This window comes from Apteryx mantelli, chromosome 1 (assembly GCF_036417845.1).
Source record: "Apteryx mantelli isolate bAptMan1 chromosome 1, bAptMan1.hap1, whole genome shotgun sequence".
Taxonomy (NCBI): Eukaryota; Metazoa; Chordata; class Aves; order Apterygiformes; family Apterygidae; genus Apteryx; species Apteryx mantelli.
The window spans coordinates 145,924,848-145,944,805 of NC_089978.1; the positions used below are offsets into that span (position 1 = coordinate 145,924,848).

General features: G+C 37.5%; 1 protein-coding gene across 2 annotated transcripts; it reads right to left on the minus strand.

Moving 5' to 3' along the window:
• Window positions 1-5,795: 5,795 nt before the first annotated feature.
• Window positions 5,796-19,906, minus strand: FGFR1OP2 (FGFR1 oncogene partner 2). 2 transcript variants are annotated; one of them, XM_067305852.1, is made up of 6 exons: window positions 19,718-19,906; window positions 15,872-16,008; window positions 14,565-14,682; window positions 13,413-13,555; window positions 9,554-9,667; window positions 5,796-8,602 (listed from the first exon to the last, which is right to left on the minus strand). In XM_067305852.1, exons 1-6 carry the CDS (start codon window positions 19,719-19,721, stop codon window positions 8,465-8,467), a joined length of 654 nt encoding a protein of 217 aa, XP_067161953.1. In that variant the 5' UTR covers window positions 19,722-19,906; the 3' UTR covers window positions 5,796-8,464. The 2 variants fall into 2 exon arrangements, with proteins under 2 accessions (XP_067161953.1, XP_067161946.1); XM_067305845.1 differs by lacking the exon at window positions 19,718-19,906 and adding an exon at window positions 16,835-18,729.
• Window positions 19,907-19,958: the final 52 nt, after the last annotated feature.

Here is a 19,958-nt window from a genome sequence, read left to right on the forward strand (position 1 = left end):
ATCCAGGTTGAGATGGTTCCCCCCCCGCCCTGCTATAAGACAAGTGAGGAGAAGTCCATGATCCAAAGAGGTGTGTCTGTAGCATCATTGACCAAGGTTCAGGAGAACGGAAGGATGATTGCCATCAAGTCTTGATTGCCAACTAATCTACAAAAAGATCACATAGGAAGTGTGTGGCAGAACTAGGCATGAAGCCTTTCCTGAGAGTCTGACTTGGAGACTTCTAGTGGGATTTTTAAAAGATGGGCTAGGGATGGAGGTTCTTCCCTGTTCTGTAAGCTGTGTGGGGAATAGTGATGAATATCAGAATAGACTAACAGATCCACTGGGAAGTAGAAGGGTTTTTAAGTTTGTGTGTACAGTATCTGCTTCCAGGGAACTTTTGTCTGCGCTAGTCTGGAAGGTGGTGAGTTCCTCTTTAAAATAAAGTATTTTGAAACTTACTTAAGCCCTCTGGGCTATGATAAAGAACTACCTCCTGCTGCTGCAGAGAGCTCCATTGCCATGACTGCTTTAGTGTACTTCCCTTACTCTTCCAAGTTTTTGCAGTCTTTCCTATACTGTACTAACAATACTGAAATGATCATGCGGCATTTGTCTTAGTCACACCTAGAGATTTTCCAGGTCTGTATTTGTTGCAGCCCTGCCTCAAATCTGCAGGAGAGATTTCTTCTCTCCTCTTTGCCCCTCCCTTTCCCACATGTTAACTTTTAGCATTTTGTTCTTAAACAAGTTGTGGCACAAATAGACTCAAAGACACTGATCTTTTCAAAGAAACAGGTCTTCCTACATACTTGTCTCTCCTTCCTCATCTTGAAAACACAAACCCAGCCTGATTGCGCTTCATGGAGCATAACAAGTGTAAGGCAGAAATCCATTGGCACCCTGTGTGCTTTCTGCAGCAGACTTAAGCAAACGTGGCTTGAAATAGAAGCAAACTATGCTTTTCTTAGGCATACTTCGGAATGGAGGAAGACAAATGCTCCCCTTCTCTAAGCTCTGCCTTTTGATTTTGGGTAGATTATGGGACATTATAGAAAGAGCCCGTGAAATAAATAATCCTTTGTAATTTCTGCAGTGATAGCCTATGCAAGTAGTTTTCTGAAGATGGTCCGTCCTGGTAAAGCATTCTTTGGGAAAGAATGGCATGGTTTATATCTTCCAGTCTAATACTCTGTGTTGCTAGTGCTTGGTAAAAAGAAAATGCATTGGTCATCATTCTCAATCAGTTGATAGAAATATGTTGGATTTATCATTAAAGTACTTGAAGGCCTGTTTGTATGTCAGCTGTTAAGAAGTACATGAAACCCATATTAGAGACTTCTGAGGCAGTTTTGGCTTTCCTTAATGTTTTGCCATGTGTGAAATACATTAACTGTCTGACACCTCATTCTGGTATTGCTGTCAGACAGACAGAGCTTGACATATCCTGATTTGCTTGGTGACTGTTGCTTTGAGGCTGCTTTGTTTCCCTGTCTTCAAGGCATTTAGACATTGCCCAAACTGTGTGAAACTATCCTGGACAACTGGATATCAAAGCAGAGGATAAAGCAATACTTAGTTTAAAACTTTAAAACTGCTTGAGGACCAGAATCCTATTAACACTTGGCATAGACGTCACTGACTCTTCATTAGCATGTGTTTTTTTTGTTTGTTTGTTTGTTTTTAATTAGAATCTAATAACCAAACTTGATTAACAGGTAAACTGTATTTTTAAAACTATTGATACTCTTGGTAGGGCTTAACCGTGAAGGTCAGCCTACTATACTGACCCTAGGTGGCATTCAGTTTGGGTGAGTGGGAAACTGTTTCCTGATTTGCCTGTTTGGGAGTCTTTAGGAGTGCTACGTGTTGCAGATGGAAGAACGGAACCATTTGTCTCCGGTCTGTTCTCTCCTGTAGCATCCAATGTGAAATTCCTTCCTCACTGCTGCCCTCAGTGGAGCCATCTTCCAGGCCTGTGCCCTTCCACTGCTCTTGGGTGAGCTTGTCTGCTCTGGAGCTCCACGGGAGATGCTTTGCAAAGAAAACTTTCTGCTCCTACATCCAATCTCCGTAAGTAGGCTCTAGTCTATTTTTGAACTAACTCTTAACATACGGGATTTGGTCAGGTAACACATTCCCACTCCTAACCCTGAAGGGTGAGATGCAGTTGTTGCACCCAAGTGATTAGCTTAGGTCTTTTTTGCTTACAGCATCTAGAGAATGAGCTGGGTGAGGACCCCAAAATCACCCTTCAGTGTTGCAGAAGATCTTGTTGCTATTGCTAATCTACTACATCTTTCTTTCCATTTCCTTAACTAGTGCTGAGGTTATCCTTACATAGACTTTGCTTTTCTTTGTACTAGCAAAAGAAAATAAGTGAGGTTTAAAGGATTTTGTTGCTCTCTCTGTCTGTTTTTTGTTCCAATTTGGAGCATGAGCAAAAATGGCCTCCCCAAAGTCTTCTTTTTCTAATTTTTTTTTAAACACTTCTGCTCCCACTAGGCTCTTCAGCGTTCGTTCTGTTCTTGCCTGGAGAGTTGTCCTTTACCTATCAGAAAATGCTTCCTATAATAAGCCCTTCCTAAGAAATAAACATGCCCTGTTTCTAAATATGCATTTTTCACTAAGCTTTTCCTCTCTCTTGCTTTCTTAAAACTGGCAGCAGTGTGTTGTAGATTCGTACATGATCTTTGCAATGGTATTTGTAGTGGGTTTTATTATAATCTTTGTTTCTGGCCAATGTTACCCAGAGAATGGTCAGAATAGGAACCGTTGGGATTTTGGTAAGTGAATATCCTATAGATTGTAAGTATTTGAAACATTAGGTCAATGTGTTTTAATTAAGCTGCTGAAATTTATTGATATATCCCTGCCTATTTGTTTTGAGTTGTGTCAATACTCAGCTGGCTAGATTAGGTTGTCCCCTTTCACATCTTTGATTAGAAGGTTTTGATGTTTCAGTTTTCATTAGAAACAATAGCTCAAATTAACAATTGTTTGTTCAAGCAGATGCTTGTTGATCATAATTTTTTATTGATCTCAGACCTTTTCTGATAGCATATAGCTATAGGCAGACAGCTGTCCCCATGTTTGAGCTTGCAAAGCATTGTATTTTCATGCATACTGGGATGAGTCAGCCTCAAAACAGAGCAATAAGTTAGCTAATTTTGGGAGCGAGAGGGGGTGGGAGGAGGTCACAGTCGTGTGCAACTTGCCTACCTGCCTCAGAACTGGGTCTTCACAAGTCTGCCTGTCAAAAAAAGCACCTTTTTACATTTTTCCAGGTTATCCTTAGTGTCTTCTGGTGTAACACCCAAATATCTAACATGCTCAAAAAGAGCTGAATTAACTTTTTATCCTGAACTCTCTGGAATAAAAGAAGTCAAGTACAGGGAGCAAAAAGCACGGACAGTACATGTCATAGTAGGCACCTGCTGTTTGCCTAGCTAGTAATTTAGGGAGTTGTATATTATGATTCACTAAAAAAATGTTTTTCCCACTACATTCCTGAGCCTCTGCTATCAGAAAACTGTAACATCATCCTGCATTCATTAGTGTTTTGTATTGTTCAAGCTTCCAACAACTGAATTTTCAGAAACATATCTAATGCTGTTCACTGGTGGAATAGCCATCCTCAGACCTATTTGTTATGATATCTTTGGTGGTGGGAGCATTATAGAGAAATTGCTCTTCCTTCTACTATTCTTAAAAAAAAAAAAAAAAAAAAAAGTGTCTTTAAAACTTTACCTTAACGCAATGGAAATTGATGGCAGTGGTAGTTGTGCTCATTTCCCTTGCTGTAATGTTCTTTACCCTATGGCTGAGGAGTGTTGTTAACATGGGCTTTTTCAGGACTGGAATTAGGAAACATTTCCCCTTTTTGTCATGTTGAGCAGTTGTTTAAGGTTTGCTTCTTCCAGATGTCAGCTGATTTTTTTTTTGAGCTTAGAAAATAATGCTGTTCTCTAACAGAAGTGTGTGTCCATATTGGCTCCTACCAGGTAAGCTATGGCCTCAGAGCAAGCTTGGGGAATGGAGGTGGTAGCAGGAAGCATGAACCTCAGTACCATTTCTCACACAAGCATTGAAATAGAATCTGCTTTACACAGGTTTTAGCATATGGGAACTAAACAATTTTGTTTAAAATAGTACACGCTTTAGTCTTTTGTGTGAAATTTAACTGCGTTGGAAATGAGAAAAGAAATAAGTGTGACGGGCCAAAGGTGAGGCTGGATGTGAACTACATCTCTACCAGGTCTGTGCTTATGGTATAAAATCACAGTTCTGAGCTGCCCATGGCTCTCCCAGTACAACTTAATGTTCTGGAAGAGTAAGTTAGTTTAGCAGGAGGTCCAATGTTGACATGTTACATAGCATCTGCTTTTCTGCTCCTTACAAATAACAACATGGCTTTGTTGGGTGGTGCTGGAGAGAGTATGTATGTTTATCTAGGACAGTAAGAAATGATTTTGCGTGCAAGCCAAGTTAAAGGGAATCCTTCTGAGAAAGTACTTTGTTATAGTCATGCAGCCAGTTGGCCAGCTTTTTGACACCTAATGACTAAAAATTATTTCCACTGCAGCTTGTTGCTTTTTCCTCCTTTTTCCATCTCTTGTGGTAGTGGGTAGCTTGATGTTACTCCCAGAACTTTTTACAAACAGCATGATGTTGAAAAGGCTGGTAAAGAAGTTATCCAAGTTTAAAGTTTATTGCTGTACCACGTTCCTTCACTTCTGATTTCTTTAGCTCTTCTGACTTATCCTCCTCACTGTGCAAAACTTGTCACACTGTGACTGATAGTACCTTGTATCCTGGTAACCAGTTTAACAATCTCTTATCATAAGATACCCCAGATACTCAGACATCAGTATCTGCAGAAATAATAAATACATGTTTTGCAGCCACATGCAAGATAAAGCAATTTTGCTGATGTAAAAAATTAAGTTCTTTTAAAATGTCACATTTACCAACTAAAACTGAAAGCTTCCTAAGGCAATATAAGTCTTATTATGGATAGCTACAAAGTGATACTAGTAAACATAATTCTGCATGAAAACAATGCCATTAGCTCTGCATTTTAATGCAATCTTATAATCCAATGTGTATGTTAAAAAGGCCAAAGCTATTTAAAGCTTCAATTGTACAAACGGCCCAATTTAATTTAGTTTCAAGCTGGCCTTCCATTTTACCGCAGCTGGATAGCTGCAGCGTGCTTATTGATGACTGCTTGACATTTATTACTTGTCTTTAAACGAGCAATTTGTGATTTTGAAAGCAGGTTTCTCTTCTAACAGGCCATGGAGAAGAAAACACTATCTTTTCAGTTTATAAATCCAAGCCACTGCCATTCTCATTTACACATCACTGAGAGGAATTCAGAGCTTGAATCAAGTCAAAGTGACTTTTTTTAATCTTAAAGAAAAAAAAAAAAAACCCTAACTGTCATATCCTGTCTGGATGAAAACATGTTTTGATTCTAAAACTCAAAACCCAGTGGACTATTTTTATTTATTCTTACTGCTCCACTGTATTAGCAAATTGGTCCAGTGGTTCATTTGAAAGATGAACAACTACTTGTATAGATGTGATTAATTTGTTAGTTTTCCAAGAGCAAGTGAAAACTTAACAGAAGATTTTTTTTGTCCTTTTCATGTATAGCAACATGTAGAAAAGCACTAGAAATTGGCCTGTCTGCCTTAAAGTATAAAGAGAAGCTAAGTGAAAGGCAGAGACAAAATGGTGTCTTTATTTCCCTGTACGTTAATAACAAGGCTCATTTACGATCCAATACTTCAATCATGAAGACAACCAAATTTTCAGTCAACTTTATTGATAAAATAAGTTTACTGTACAGTACACAATTGTAGCCATAAATTCTTTTCAAGCCATCAGCATTACAAAAATAACAGGTATGCAATGAAAAATAGTCACTCCATACAATGTGCAGGTTCTTTAAAATCCTAAAGTGATCAGGGATAGGGAAATGAAAGGGGAGACGTATCAAATGTGTGAAGACTAGGAGTAGATAAATTAAGTCACATTTTTTAATTTACAAAAATAAACACTAATCAAGCATTATTTCATAATAGAGCAACCTTAAAGAACTGCCACAGACTAACAACCCTTCTTTGCTATACAATTCTGGAGATTGCATTTGAAAGACAAAACAGAAAGTCAGCTGTGAAACTGCATTCAGCATAAAACGGATACGTCTTTGATATCAGTCAGTGACTGAAAAGACACTTAAAACAAACAAAACCCCCCCCTTAAATTGAAAACAAAATTTCTCTTAAGTTTGCAACAACAAAACACACACCTCTAAAAAAAAAAAAGTCACTTCTGATAAATCACTAACTTGCAAGCTACAGTAGAAATGCAAAATTTAAATTATATAAGCATTGGAAAAGTTTTACAGGTGGTCATAGCAGACAAGCAGATTTTGTGCTTGAGCTAGAATGTTCCCAAAAAGTTTCCCCAAGATGTTTTAGCAAGTTTGGAAAGGGTCAAAGGAAAAGGATGAAAACTTTTTTTCATGTGCATGAATGTCCTCAATATATTCTTAAACCTAGAAACAAGCCAAGATTTTTTGGAAGGAGAAGTAGCAGTTCCTCTAATTGTAAAAATTGCTGGAGAAATTTGGAGAGCTTGATTTATAGCTGTCCTTTCTGAAGTCTTATTACAACTGCCTTTCCCAATACATGCATCAGCTGATCAAAAACTGGCATATACAGCCTCTACTAAACACTCCCCTTCACTTGTTTCTCTTAAAAGCACTATAGGAAAGGGGGGGGGGGGTGCAATTAACAGCACCAGAACAAAAATGTTAAACTCCCTGTGAATTAGTTCACTGGGAGCTGAAAATTCAATCTTAGACCTTGTGGTGTATTTATCTTGAGCCTAAGGAATTTATACCAAGTCAAAGGAAGTTATATTTAAAACTGACACACTTTAAAATTGTTTGCTTAATTTGTCTTTGCATTGTTGCAACTGAAAATAAAATTTGATTAAATGAAAATTAGTTTCAGAGAAAGAGTCCAACTCATTTTGCTAGGCGAGTTATTAAGCAGCCAAAATATTCAGCTGTGGATGTCATTCGTGCATCTACAATTTTCTGTGGTTGAAAGCTTTCACCACGCTTCTTTGCAAATACATTCCTAGTTGAAAATATATTAACGTGCTAGACAAGAAGTGATGATATACATCAATATTAGTTAGGAATGTTCTTGCTACCTTGAACAAGGAACAGAAGTAGTCTGACAAACAAAAGCCAAATATGAACTATTTCAGCACCTCTTTGCTGCAAACCTGTCTTGCGTAGCACTTTTTAGTATCTGCATGCGATAAAAGCTACAACTTGATCAATGGTGCCAACTCCTTTTTACTTCTGCAGGTATTTCAGGATTAAAAACAAGCAGTCTATTGTCAATATAGCATATTGAAACTTCTAGTGAAAACATAACGTGCACCTGAAACTTAGACCTAAAAATCTTCCTGAAGACTATTCAGTACTTATGAAAGAGAAATTAATAGTATTGGTGGTGGCCACCCAGGCTGCCAACTTTGCCGTAGAGCTTCTGCTTCCTTCCCCCAAATACCTTTCTGCTGCTACAGTTTGGGCGTTTTCAAATCGCTGTTTCCAAGTTAGGAAATTTGGGCAGACAATCAGAGATAAAATTGATGCGAGTAATGTGATTCTTTACCTATAGAGAACTGATCTTGGTTTTCTCTGAAAGGGAACAGTTAGGGCAGAATTATACTATGCCACCTGTGTTCCAGAAAGCAATAAAGAACAGAATGGGAGCAGCTCTTCTGATGTTTTGAAAATACAGTTAAGTATATTTATTCTAAAGAATCCCATTCAAAGTTTTAAAAATATATATTGAATAATGGCAAAAGCATTGCTTACATTTCTTACAATTGCCCTTGCATTTGAATAGAATACCTTGTGGCTAACTAAACAGAAATCTTTAGGTTTTATGTTGCAGTACATACCCTTTCCATTAAACAAGTTTGTTGCAAAATGCCAATTCAAAAAAAGCTTATTAAAAGAAGAAAATGTAATGTGGATAATGCACAAAGCATGCTCATTGTTACTACTGGAGCCAGACAGATCTGGCTTTAAATCTTGCCTTTATTTTATCATAGCTGCATTGAAATTTTGTATGAGCAGTAATTTATATAAATTATGTGAAATCTTGGCATTTATCTGTTAAATGACTTCATATAAAAATAATTCCCAATTCAGTAAGTGCATTAATCCATTTCGTATTGAAGTTAGATCTATGGCAATTAATCTATCATTAAGTTTTTTTTGTAGAATACCAATTTTAATTTATTTCGGATAGTATAAAATCCACTAAACTGAAGTTTAAGACACATTAGCTTGCTGGTGCCCTATTCAGTAACAAGTGCTTGACAAGTGACCCCTGATACTCCGTTTGTAAAGTGTGCAATTGAAGCTTTCTGATTTTCATAGTCTTTAGCTTTTCCTCAGGCTCAAATCACTGCTTGTTACTAATCCTGACAGAGATGTACTCTCTGATGCATCTTCTTTCTTGAGGTTCAGGAATGATTCTCTAGTTATCTGAAGAATTTCTCTCAAGCCTTTGTTTTCTTGCTATAACCAGAGAAAAAAAAAGGCATTTAAAAGAATTACAAAAAGAAGTCAAGGTAACTATGTTAATAATCTCTCCTTCCCACCACTCCATACTTGTGTATGAGGAATAAAACTGGGATTTGCAGTCAGGTAGTGTTATGTTATCTTTTAAAATTAAGTACGTAGATTTCTGAATCTCTTGCTCTATTGAATGGGCGTTAAGCAACAAAAACAACCACCCTCATTATACAAAGATGAATAAGAAAAGGTTAATTGACTTCAAGTATCCCATTAAAAAAACCCAAAAATTCTTTTCATACACATTGTCCCATAATGAACTGCTTTGCTAGCAGTTGATCAAAATTATAAAAGTGATTTTAAGAGCCAAAGATGCAGACATATTTATTTGCATCCTAGTTTCTTAGTCATTAGGATGAATTTGTATAATTTCCTAGCTTTTTGCTACACTCAGCGACTTTAGAAAAGAGAAAGCTTAATCTATATAATCACTGATTTCTGGGAAAGAAGTATATAACCTAGGCACAACTCTGATAGAGTAGGCTACAGTGGGAAAATAGAACTGACTAGTCCCCCAACATGGGAAATGTAACAAAATAGCAGTGTGAGTGAATAGCTCCAGAAAGACATAGTAACTCAATGTAACTAATTTTGATAACATTTACTCCCTTGCTAAGAAATTAACAAAGTCTTTGATTGAGATATCTAGAATATGCTTTAAAGTTTTTGTGAACATATGCATGTAGTGGTAACCTGCTCCCCCAAACCCCAAAGCAAACAATAGACAAAAGGCTTCCCTGCTTTGAGGGCTGTATCCCAAACTGTATGTTACCATAATGTTTTCGGTTTATATATGACAGTAGTCACTTCTAAGCATTTAATATTTGGAGGGGGTGAGGGGAGTGAGAAGGTGAATCACCACTTGTGCCACTGCTGTTTTGATTTCGTACTTACTTCAAGCTGAATGATACGTTCCTGCTCTTTACAGCCGTGCTTTTCATCAATTTCAATGGCTTTTCTCATTACTGCTGCCATTTCTGTAATTTGGTCCACATGCACTTGCAGTTCCTAAGCCATAAAAATAAAATAATGACAGCTTTAGTAATACTTTTAATAATGCAGAAAATATAAGTGAAGCATTAAATGTACATTTTAACTGCTGTGCCACTTAATAAAAATAGGAAGACAGATCTAAACCTGTGAAATAAAATAAGCTCTCTGTAACTTTATAGCATGAGCAGCCACTGTGGTTCTTTTTATCTAAACAAAATCTGTTTTGTCACATAGCATTTCCTTTTAAAGGAGAATTGTTTTTTTTAAAATATCAGTGATAATCTCTACAAAGGTAACCATGTGCTTGCTCTGGCAAGAACTTCCTGTACTGCAGGAATTGATGTCTATCATTTTGGATATGCAGAAAGATTAGATTCATCTAAGAACAGCAGTGTATGAGACATCGTTCTTTCCATCTGAGAGCTGATCTCAAGGCTGGTACAGCCAGCGCCAGCCCACAGGTAGGCATTTCTCTCTTAAAAGTAGCCTAAAAGACCATGTAAAGTAAGCATCCCTACTATGCCATATATTAGGAAACTCAGCTATGTCCCCGCCTTCTTTTTGGATATGTACTTTCGCTTAAATCCACTTCCAATTCCAGCTTATCTGGGATTTGGACTCCAGAGGTCCTTGTCCTTGCTGAACTGTAAGAATGACTCTTGTCTCCTGACTGCCCATTAATTAATGCTGAAAGGGTACTTTTCTAATATAAATAAGTAACTACCACATCTTGCTGATAGATTCAGGAAGGAAGAAAAAAGCATAGTAGTTTGGTTTGCTCGTCTTGTTCCACTGCCAGGAGAAGGATGATAGGAACTATTAGCATAGGCATAATAGCCTTAGAAAGGAAGATAGGTTTTACATGATCTTCCCTGGTTACAGTGAACTGATCTCTTACCTGGACTTTGTTGGCTCAGGTGATACCTTCTTTTCTCACTGGCCAATCTACCAACAGGAAATGCTTATAGGATCACTACTTCCCCTGCAGATCTAGATAAAGAGCATATACCTTTGGGATTCACTGCTGGTCAGTTAAGCCATTTTTAATGGTATTTCCAGAAGCTTTTAATTTTTCATTGTCCTTCCCTTAATTTGTTTTTTATTCCAACTCTGCTATCATGCCAGCCTATCCATGTCTGATCTGACCTTCGGACAAAATTCACAACAGTTACTAACTAATATCAGGAAAAGTAGAAGAGCAGGACAGAAATCTGCTGTTTCTACTGAAGAACAGTATAGATTAAAGTTAAATCCCACCTTTAAGTTACGAGTCTGACCGGACTTCTGTACATCTAGCGGATGATCAGCTTGCCTTTAAACTACAAAAAGCTATTAAACTATGATAAAAAACTACCTCACTTAGAGTCATAAACACTGGCTGACTAAAACACACATCATTAAAAATGAATGTCTTCCCTTTCTACTTTTCCTCTCTGTCATTTCAACTGCTGATGCTATGGTTTAGTTGTTTACTCATGAAGTATCTTACTCTTCACTCAGAGCACGGCAAAAAGTAACCTGCGTAAATCTCATTGTTTTCTTCTCAAAGTTTCCAGTGAAGGTGATTATGTAAAACATTTTTTCAATGAAAGATAATTTTCAGCAGGATTTTAAAGGGATATATTTGGCACTTAAATAAGCAATGAGCAGTGGTAAGAGAACAAGCTGCAAGGAAGTATCCAAGTTGTGAAAGAGTTTTGGTTTCTAGATATACTGCTGTTTTCACTACTTCCTATTTGGTAGCCTATGTGGCCTCTTGATCAATATGATCCAGAGGCTGTTCCAAGGTCTTTAATGGGGTGCTAGCACAAAACTGTAGCTTCTACTCTGGAAGCCAGATGTGTAAGAGTTAGATACTGTGACATGAGACAGTGCAGTGAAGGTGTTTCTTTACGAATACAGCCTCAACATCTGCAAACACTTTTTATGTATCTCTCCTTTTTATTTGCCATATATTGGTTGTTTTCTGAAGAGGAAAAAAAAATCCATGTTTTTAGGCCTTATTTCAGTTGAGCAAACTCAAACAGTGCACTTAAATCAAGGTCGTTACTACCCACCCGAACACTTTTCTGATACATACAACACTGCTGAAAAATTGTTGTTCTGTTTAAAGAAGGTGACTGTTGATTTGCAGAAATCAATGTGTTAAATAATCTTTTGTAAATAGGCACCAAAATCGATAGCTGCCGCTTGAGAGAATGGTCATTTTTGGTAACAGTGAGATTAATTTTTTAGGCATCATGGATTTTTTTAGTTAGCATGAGAAATGTTTAAAGAGTGCTTCAAGACTGCCTAATTTTACTGAATGTGAAGACTGATCAAAAGTATAAATAATGAAATTCTAGAAATTCTGAGTGTCAGGATAAGAATTTAAATCCTCTTCATCAAGCATTCTTGTGGAGTCAGGTTTAACCAAAATGTTGAAGCCTAAATCTTCTAACTTAAATAATATTATTCAGTGTACCTTTTATCCCAAGTTTTTATCCACAAAAATGTTTCAATTGGAATTTCTAAGTCCATTTCAGGATTAAATACTATTTTACTCTCTTGTCTTGGTACCAAAGCTACTCCTGAGGCTGCAAGATGTGTCATTCTATGTGCTAAGGTAACTTCTTTAGAAAGAGGTATATGCTTATGAATTTTTAGGAGCTTATGTTAAAAATACAGTTCTAATCCCGTAAATTCTTTCATGTTAATCTGAGTAGTTCCATTTATTTCAATAGCACTGATTACATGCATATGAATTTGTAAGGAGATAAGAAAGTATTCATAGCATGTAAATCTTAAAGCTTTGTTTACCTGGTATCCAGATCCTAACTTGGCTTTGCAGACCTGATTTTGCTGAGGTTAAATATGATTAAACACTTAGAACTACAGTTCATCTACACAGTTACACTGCTTTCTGATAACTACAAATCATTTAAAATGTAATAATATTACCTTGTTAGAAAGCTCAAACTTAAATCTGTTAATGACCTGTAAACATCAAAATTATTTTTATGACAATATATAAGAAGTCTAAACTATTAATGCTATAAAAATATAGGCTAATCTTATCTGAATCTGTTGAATACTTAATTAATACTTAATTACTTAACAGCACTTTCTTTTCTAGTTTTCAAAAGCCATAAGAAGCTCACCTAATCCCAGCTACTTTCCCACCATTCAAGCACTTCAGGCAGACCTGGATGCTACTTAGCAATTTTGATCAGTACTGAAACAAGAACAATGGGTGGAAGCAGGAAAGAGGAGGCACGTACACCCAATTATTCAATATTCAAAAGGGGTTTTAAGATGCATTTTTAAAAAGTTAGATATTTAGGGAAAAAACATTGAATATTAAATTTAAAAACCTTGCCCTCCCACTCTCTCCCATAAGCACAGGTTCACTAGTTATTTATTGGCATCAAAGGCATAAGTTAGACAGTCCAAATGTCTGAATATTACTAAAATCTATAGTATCTGGAAGTATAATAGAGCAGAGTTGCTTTAAAGATCTAAACAAAAAAAAGCAAATTAAGAAGATATAGTAATGAAATAGTCACTGATAGATGCTTAAATAGATCAGCAGCTAGTAAGATTAAGCTACTAGACTGATTAAGTTTCCTGTTCACGTTTCACAGGCTACATTGTAAAAATTAGAATTTGTTAGTACAATGATAGAAAAACTGAGACAAAGTAAGCATTGTATTGATCCATTACAAACTAATTAAAGTCTTAATAAAAAAAACAAAACCAAGAAACCAAAAGAAGTTATTACCTTGGAATGTTGCTCTTTTAACTTCATTATTATACTTGGATCATCCTTCTTGCTCGCCATAAGCAGCCTAAACATCTGTTCTCTGTACTTGCTCATTATGAGTTCTAAAGCAGACTGATGTTCTTCAAGAGATGTGCGTAGTTCTACCAACATAATTTTAAATTCAGTTAAGGTTTAACTGGAACAAAACGCAAAAATTCTTCAGCCTGAGAAAACTGAAATAAGCCCTTAACTGAATGCCCCAACTTCTTGCACCATAAAATCTACATAGTCTCTGTAAATGTCTTCAGTGATGACTGCACTGGGAAAATTCTTGTTTTCTGTCAGAAACAGAGGCTCTTTTGTTAATATGACTTCAGACCTTTTAGCTGAAGTAAGCCATCCTGACCATAGCTGAGGAGCTTTACTCTAGACACTTAAAGCAACACTGTATGTAATCTGGAAAGAAGTTTACAGATCTGTTTTAATCTGCAACTTTGTGAAATAAAATGGAAAAAATGCCTGTGTTCAAAATATACCAAATATTGCTAGATCTAAAGGACTAAAATACTCTGAGTCTTCATCAGTTAAAATTTTGCAAAGCAGAGCTTTCCATGCAGCAAACTCAAAAGACAAAGAAAAAAAGAAAAATAAAAAACAGCTCTTTAAGGCTGCTCTTTGGATTTTTTTCATGCTTCACAAAAGGATAAAATTCCTGAGATGAAACAAGATTCATATGAATCAAGATCATTGACTCCTTTGCTGAATATAACTGTTAGAATGCTCAAGGAATTCTAGGAGGAGAGTCTTATACTGCAACTAGACTGCTCCCAAATTAGTTACTTTTTGGCAATGGGAAAACATGTTTCCAAATAGATACCTATATTGTAGAAGTAAATTATATTTATCTCATGGCTTTTACTGAACTTTAGGATAGAGACCAAAAAACTCATCTTCCACAACTCTGATTTTTTTCCCCATTAATTATAGACCTAGTGGTTGTCACTAGGACTCTATTGCAATTAAATTACATCAAGACCACTTAAACTGACAAACTAAGACTAGAAGAAAAAAAATCTCTTATAGAACCACTCTACAATCAATGGTACAACTATCGCTGATTCCAATGGTACAGGTTGGGAGCTTGAAAAGGATAGAATATTCAAGCCTTACCTTTATTCTCCTGTTGCAATTCCCTAATCTGTCTGTTTTCCTGCTGGATACCCATCACTAATGTAGACCGAGGACGATGTCTTGCTACTTCATTAAGCTCTTGAATTTCTTCTTGGTACTAGTCATTAAAAAAAAAAAAAAAAAAAAAAATCAGTTGATGAAGGCAAGCAAGCAAGAACCAATTCTAATGTTAAAGTTTGTAACCCGCAAGATGATGCTTATTTTTAAATAATTCTTTTAAAAACAAATCATATTCTTATGTCTGAAGGTTTCACTAACTTACTACCCTTTACAAATACAAAAGTATTGCCTTTCTTTTAAGTTTAATACCTCAGATTTACAAAGTGTGCACAATTTAATCTTCAATGACTTAGTGTAGACCAAATTCACCATCAAGTCATTAAAATTGATATATATACACAGTAAAGAGAAACCATGAGGCATTAAATTCTAGGTATTTACTATAGCCTCCCAATAACTTAAACAACAAAGCTGTATGGGTCCAAGTCACATAGATACATTGATGTGCCACTATACGTGAATGAATGAATGAATTTATGTGCCACTGTACATGAATGAATTCTGCCTCTCCACAAGTGGGAAATTTGACACCCTTTAAAGTCATGAGGCCTATGGATGACTAATTTAACAGGTATGAAGCATATGCAGGATTTTATTATTTTACAGGCATATTAACATGTCCCAGGTTGTACTAAAATGACAAGATAAACTTCCAAATAGAAAGACAGTAGAAAGCTTTGTGTTTTTCTAGAATTTCTCTAGCGAAAGTCAGACTCAGCCTAACAATATCCCTTGGATAGTTTAACATCAGAATGGAAATAATGACCCTGCTGCTCACAAATAGATCTAAGAGGCTACTTTGAAACAAAAGAATACAGTAAAAAGATCAGAATATTCTGAACAGAAAAAAGCATGGCAGGACCTCTGTATGATTAATTCTGCATGTCTAACCTAATAAAACAAGTAGTAATTCACAGAACAGCAGAATACAAGACACTGTGCATGGGTTAGTAGAATAATATATCAACCCCATTTCTACTAGTGTTGTTCAGATAAATGCTAGTTTTCAATATTCAAGCAAGTCACAACTTGTTCACAGGATCAAACTAAATATATAAACAACCTAATCTTAAATCATAATCACACCTGCAATGAGAATATCTAGTACAGTTTAAAAGGATTTATCAAATAACAGACTGATTCTACATTGTGTTGTAGTACACAAAATTGATTTTAAATGTTGCATTTTGAAGTTGTTTTTAATAAACAAACATTGAAAAACAAACCTGTTTCATTGCTTCCACCCGCTTGTTAAGAGCTGTAGTCTGTTCAATAAGAGCTTCTGCAGCGTTGTCATGTTCCCTTAGCCGTTCCACCAGTGCTTTTGCATCTGCTAGAGCTTTCTCAATTGTGCAACTCATTTCTAAAGATTAGAAATGTATTATTTTCATAACACCACCTCTTTGCCATATAGTAGAACCACTATCTAGTGATGTGTATGTGTATATATATATACACATATATATAAAATTTATCTTTTATTCTGAAACAGCTGAACACATCCTTTCCCTCTTCTCCATACAGAAACATCCAAACATTTTAGAATTTTGTCTTTTGGGAGTAGTAAAACCTACTCCCAAACCTAAGCCTTGCCTACTTTTTAATTGCTCTTGAGGCCATACATTAGAGCATGGAAATGAAAGTAAACTTTGATGTGAGGACAGTACTGATCAACATTTTATTAAGTACAAACAGAGGACTATTGGACATACAAAACTGAGCAGTGTATGGAGTCTTTCTGTAAGTAGCAGAAAAAAATATAGTATTGAATAATGAAGTAGTTAATGTGCCTCCTACCCATCAGATGGGCTTCTTAAGGTGACAAGATAATTGAGAAGTGTAAATCTAGCACAAAGGAGAATGCTAAGAGACTAGAATGGGCTGGGAGATTCTGAAGAACTAAAGCAGCACAGAGGGAAAAACTAAAACTGACAGAGTAGAAAAAAAATACTCAGGAAAGGTTTAGAAAGTCAAAAGCCTGTATTCTATTCATGTTTGAAACTGAACACAAACATCACTGCATGGGATGAATTTTTACAATACGTAAAGTTTTCAACAGTATAGAGCAAGACAGCAGCTTAGCTAAGAAAAAGAACAGATTGCACATATTTTAAATATCAGTCTTCTAATAGCAGTAGGTGTTAGCAGAAATTTCCTATAGATAAAATTGCAAAAATGTTTGTACATACTAGCATTTTCAGAACACTGGCCTTTACATTTAGATGTTCTCATACTCCTTCTTGATAGGTTAAGTTTCAAGGCCAAGATTCTTAAAGGGAAAACAAAAATTTAAAGACTGATGAAACCTCGCATTTTTTCTACTGAAAAGGAAATCTATTAAAATGCTTTAGAACAGTTCTTTAGCAGTAAGACAGCAATGCTAGAGGCTTATCAGTATCACAGATCTTATTAAAAATAGGGTTGGATATTTGTTTCCAGAAAATTTCTAAGCTATTGAAAGAATGACCTGAATCCATTTCTTAGCCAGGACATTTGCTAAAAGATTTTTGCAAGCGTAAGAGGTCAGTGAGCCATTGAACTACAGGAAAAAAATTCAGTCTGAGTTGTTTTTCTAACTTCCTTAGGCACCTTTACAAATCATAGCCTAGTATCTTTAAACCAAGCTTAATGAAATCTCCACGTTTTCCCCAGCTGACATTCTCCTACTGCCTCAGGTAAGTAGTAGAAATAAGGATATTTCAAATGAAGGAAATTTCACCATTCCATTGACAGATTAAGAGACATACTAAGAACATCTTGCCTTTGTGCATTTGTGTGTGGGGGGGGGAGGGGGGTAAGATGGCAAGAGAGTTTGGCATGTTCTCTCTCACGACTGTTTTGTGCATCCCAGACCATTCTTCAAGATCTAAACTCTTAAGATCAAATTATCAATGAAAGCATTTTAATTTGATCAATTTGGTTAGAGGCTCCCTCTGCTTTGAGTAGCTCATGTACTATAAAAGCATTTAGTTTACATTTTCTATGTAGAAATACCTTTTAGGGACCCTAGCATCACAGAAAGTATAAGTCTTGTTTACTCACAAAGAAGCTTTGGTAAGTGAGCTGCATTTATAAATGGAGCACAGCTGTTTAAAATTGTTTTCTGTGATTCACATATTACTGAAAGCATCAGCATTTTGACACATACAGGTTTCCTATAAACATTCATGAAGTTAATTCCTTTCTGTTATAAAATAAAGTTTTCATTGTGACTTCCATATTATGTATGTATGCATGTATGTGAGGCATCAATCAAGTTTTTCAGTAGACAGGTATGTTATCACAGGTAGTTAAATTTATTGACTATAGTTTAGCAGTTTGAGCTCTTTTTCATATTATGTAGAAAGGACTCTCATTGCACTGTTTTTAAGGATCTACTTTTCTTACTCCTCATTCTCATTCCAAATTTGGGCTCATGTTCTTTCTGGACTACAAAAATAAGTTATCACAGATAAAACATGACCCATCCGTGCTAGCTGGATAAACTGTTATAGAAATTGATTTAATCAGATCCAAAGTTTAGGAGAATTTGAAGAACAGTCTTTAACCCAATTCACTTGTCATGAATTCTCCAGATAGTCTAAATAAAGCCCCTCAGGCCTCCCCATGAACTTAGAATAATTTTTGCATTCAGTCTACACTGGAGTTAATACCTCTGGTAATTTGTATGCATCAATAGCCTTTTTTAAACACAGTACATATTCACCCTTCTATGCACTTTATCATTTTGACCAACATATACAAGATAACAAGAAGCCCCTTTGTCGCAAAGCCACCGAGGTTCTTTCTCACAGAGAAGGGGTTAGGGAAGACACATGTACATCTTCTGTGAAATGCAGCCACACAAATTCACCGGTAACTATGCACCATCACAGTGCAGAAGCTTTAACAGGCCAGATGCCATTTCCTGTTCTCTTGCAGGATTTGTACCTCAAAAAGGAGAGCCATCATTTGTAATATAGTAATTCATACTGGTTCCAAATCTTGAGTACGATTCCTTTGGGAAAGATACTGCCCCTAATCCCTGGAATTTAAAATTCTCTCTAGTTGCTCATCTGGCTGCCTATTAAGAATAAAGTGTTTTCTTATCCTAAAATAGATGTGAATTTGTAAATTAATCTGAATGTACAGAAAAAAAAATCAATGAATCAGTTACATTTGATTAATACAAATCCCTATAGTGTATTGATTTGTTTATAAGCATTAGGAGTATAGTAGTTAAAGTTCATGATTCCTGCACCCTGCCCAAAAAGAGATGTCTAGTTGCAAGTATATTTGTTAGCCTGCAATCTTACCAACATGACAGGGTCAACAGGTAGAAAGATCAACAACTCAAACAACATAGCAATAATGCAGCCTACACGTTCATTTCCTGTCACTTCCTGCCATTTACTAATTGCCTTCATTATCTAATTTGGCTGCCTTAAAATAAAGAAAGAAAGAAAGATTTTATACAGCTATAGTCTTCCTCTATTTTTCTGTCTCTTCTTCCTTTTATATCATTACTGAAAAATCCCATTTTCCACATAGCTTAAATTTTCAATTCTTCTCTCTTCTGTTAACAGTTTTGCAATGCTGAACAGCCCTGCAGTTTGTAACAGCTTCACGCAGGACGCAAGCGGCCGCGACGACAGCTGGTGCGGGAGGAGAGCCCCGCCAGCCGAGCGGCACCACCACCGTTCCCAGCGGCGCGCGACAAGGAGACGCTGCCGGCATCCTGCAGTAACGCAGCTCCAGCCCTCGGACGATGCCGCGGCTGGCTGCAGCGCGCTCACGCACACCGCAGCCCCGCGCGTCGCCTCCCGGCCCGCTCGGGGCAGCAGCGGCGCGGCACCGCCGGGAGAGGCGCCCGCCGAGGGCCGCCTCCTCCCGCCGCGGTGCTGCCAGGACGGATGCCGAGGCGCGCTGAGTCAGGGCTGGCACGGCGCGGCGGGCCGCGGGGGGGAATGGCGGCACGACGGTGCCCCCCGCCCAGGACCGTTGGTCTCGCCCCCGCCCGGCGGCAACGGCCCCTGCGCACCCGCCCCAACCGCCGCCGGCCCAGCCGCCCCCTCCCGCCGCGCGCCACTCACTCATGACCGGCGGCTCTGGCAGCGCCCGGCGCCGGGGGTAAACCCCGACGGGCCGCCGCGCTCTCCAATGGCGGCGGGAGGCGGCGGGCAGAGCCGGGGCGACGCGCGATCCCCGCCAGCGGGCGGGGCGACAGCCGCCCGGCTACCTGTCAGCGGCACCGGGCGAGCGCCGCAGCCGCCTCCCACTCTCTCGCGAGAGCCGCCCGCGGCGCCTCTCGCCGGGCCGCGCCACTCCCCATTG

Excerpts from the sequence above, each read along its gene's own strand:
- FGFR1OP2 (XM_067305845.1), bottom strand. The coding sequence starts at position 16,877 with ATGAGAACATCTAAATGTAAAGGCCAGTGTTCTGAAAATGCTA. Across the intron at positions 14,683-15,871 it reads GGGTGGAAGCAATGAAACAG|TACCAAGAAGAAATTCAAGA; the intron begins GTTTGTTTTTCA and ends TTTAATGACTAG. Across the intron at positions 8,603-9,553 it reads AACGTATCATTCAGCTTGAA|CAAGAAAACAAAGGCTTGAG; the intron begins GTAAGTACGAAA and ends CTCTGGTTATAG.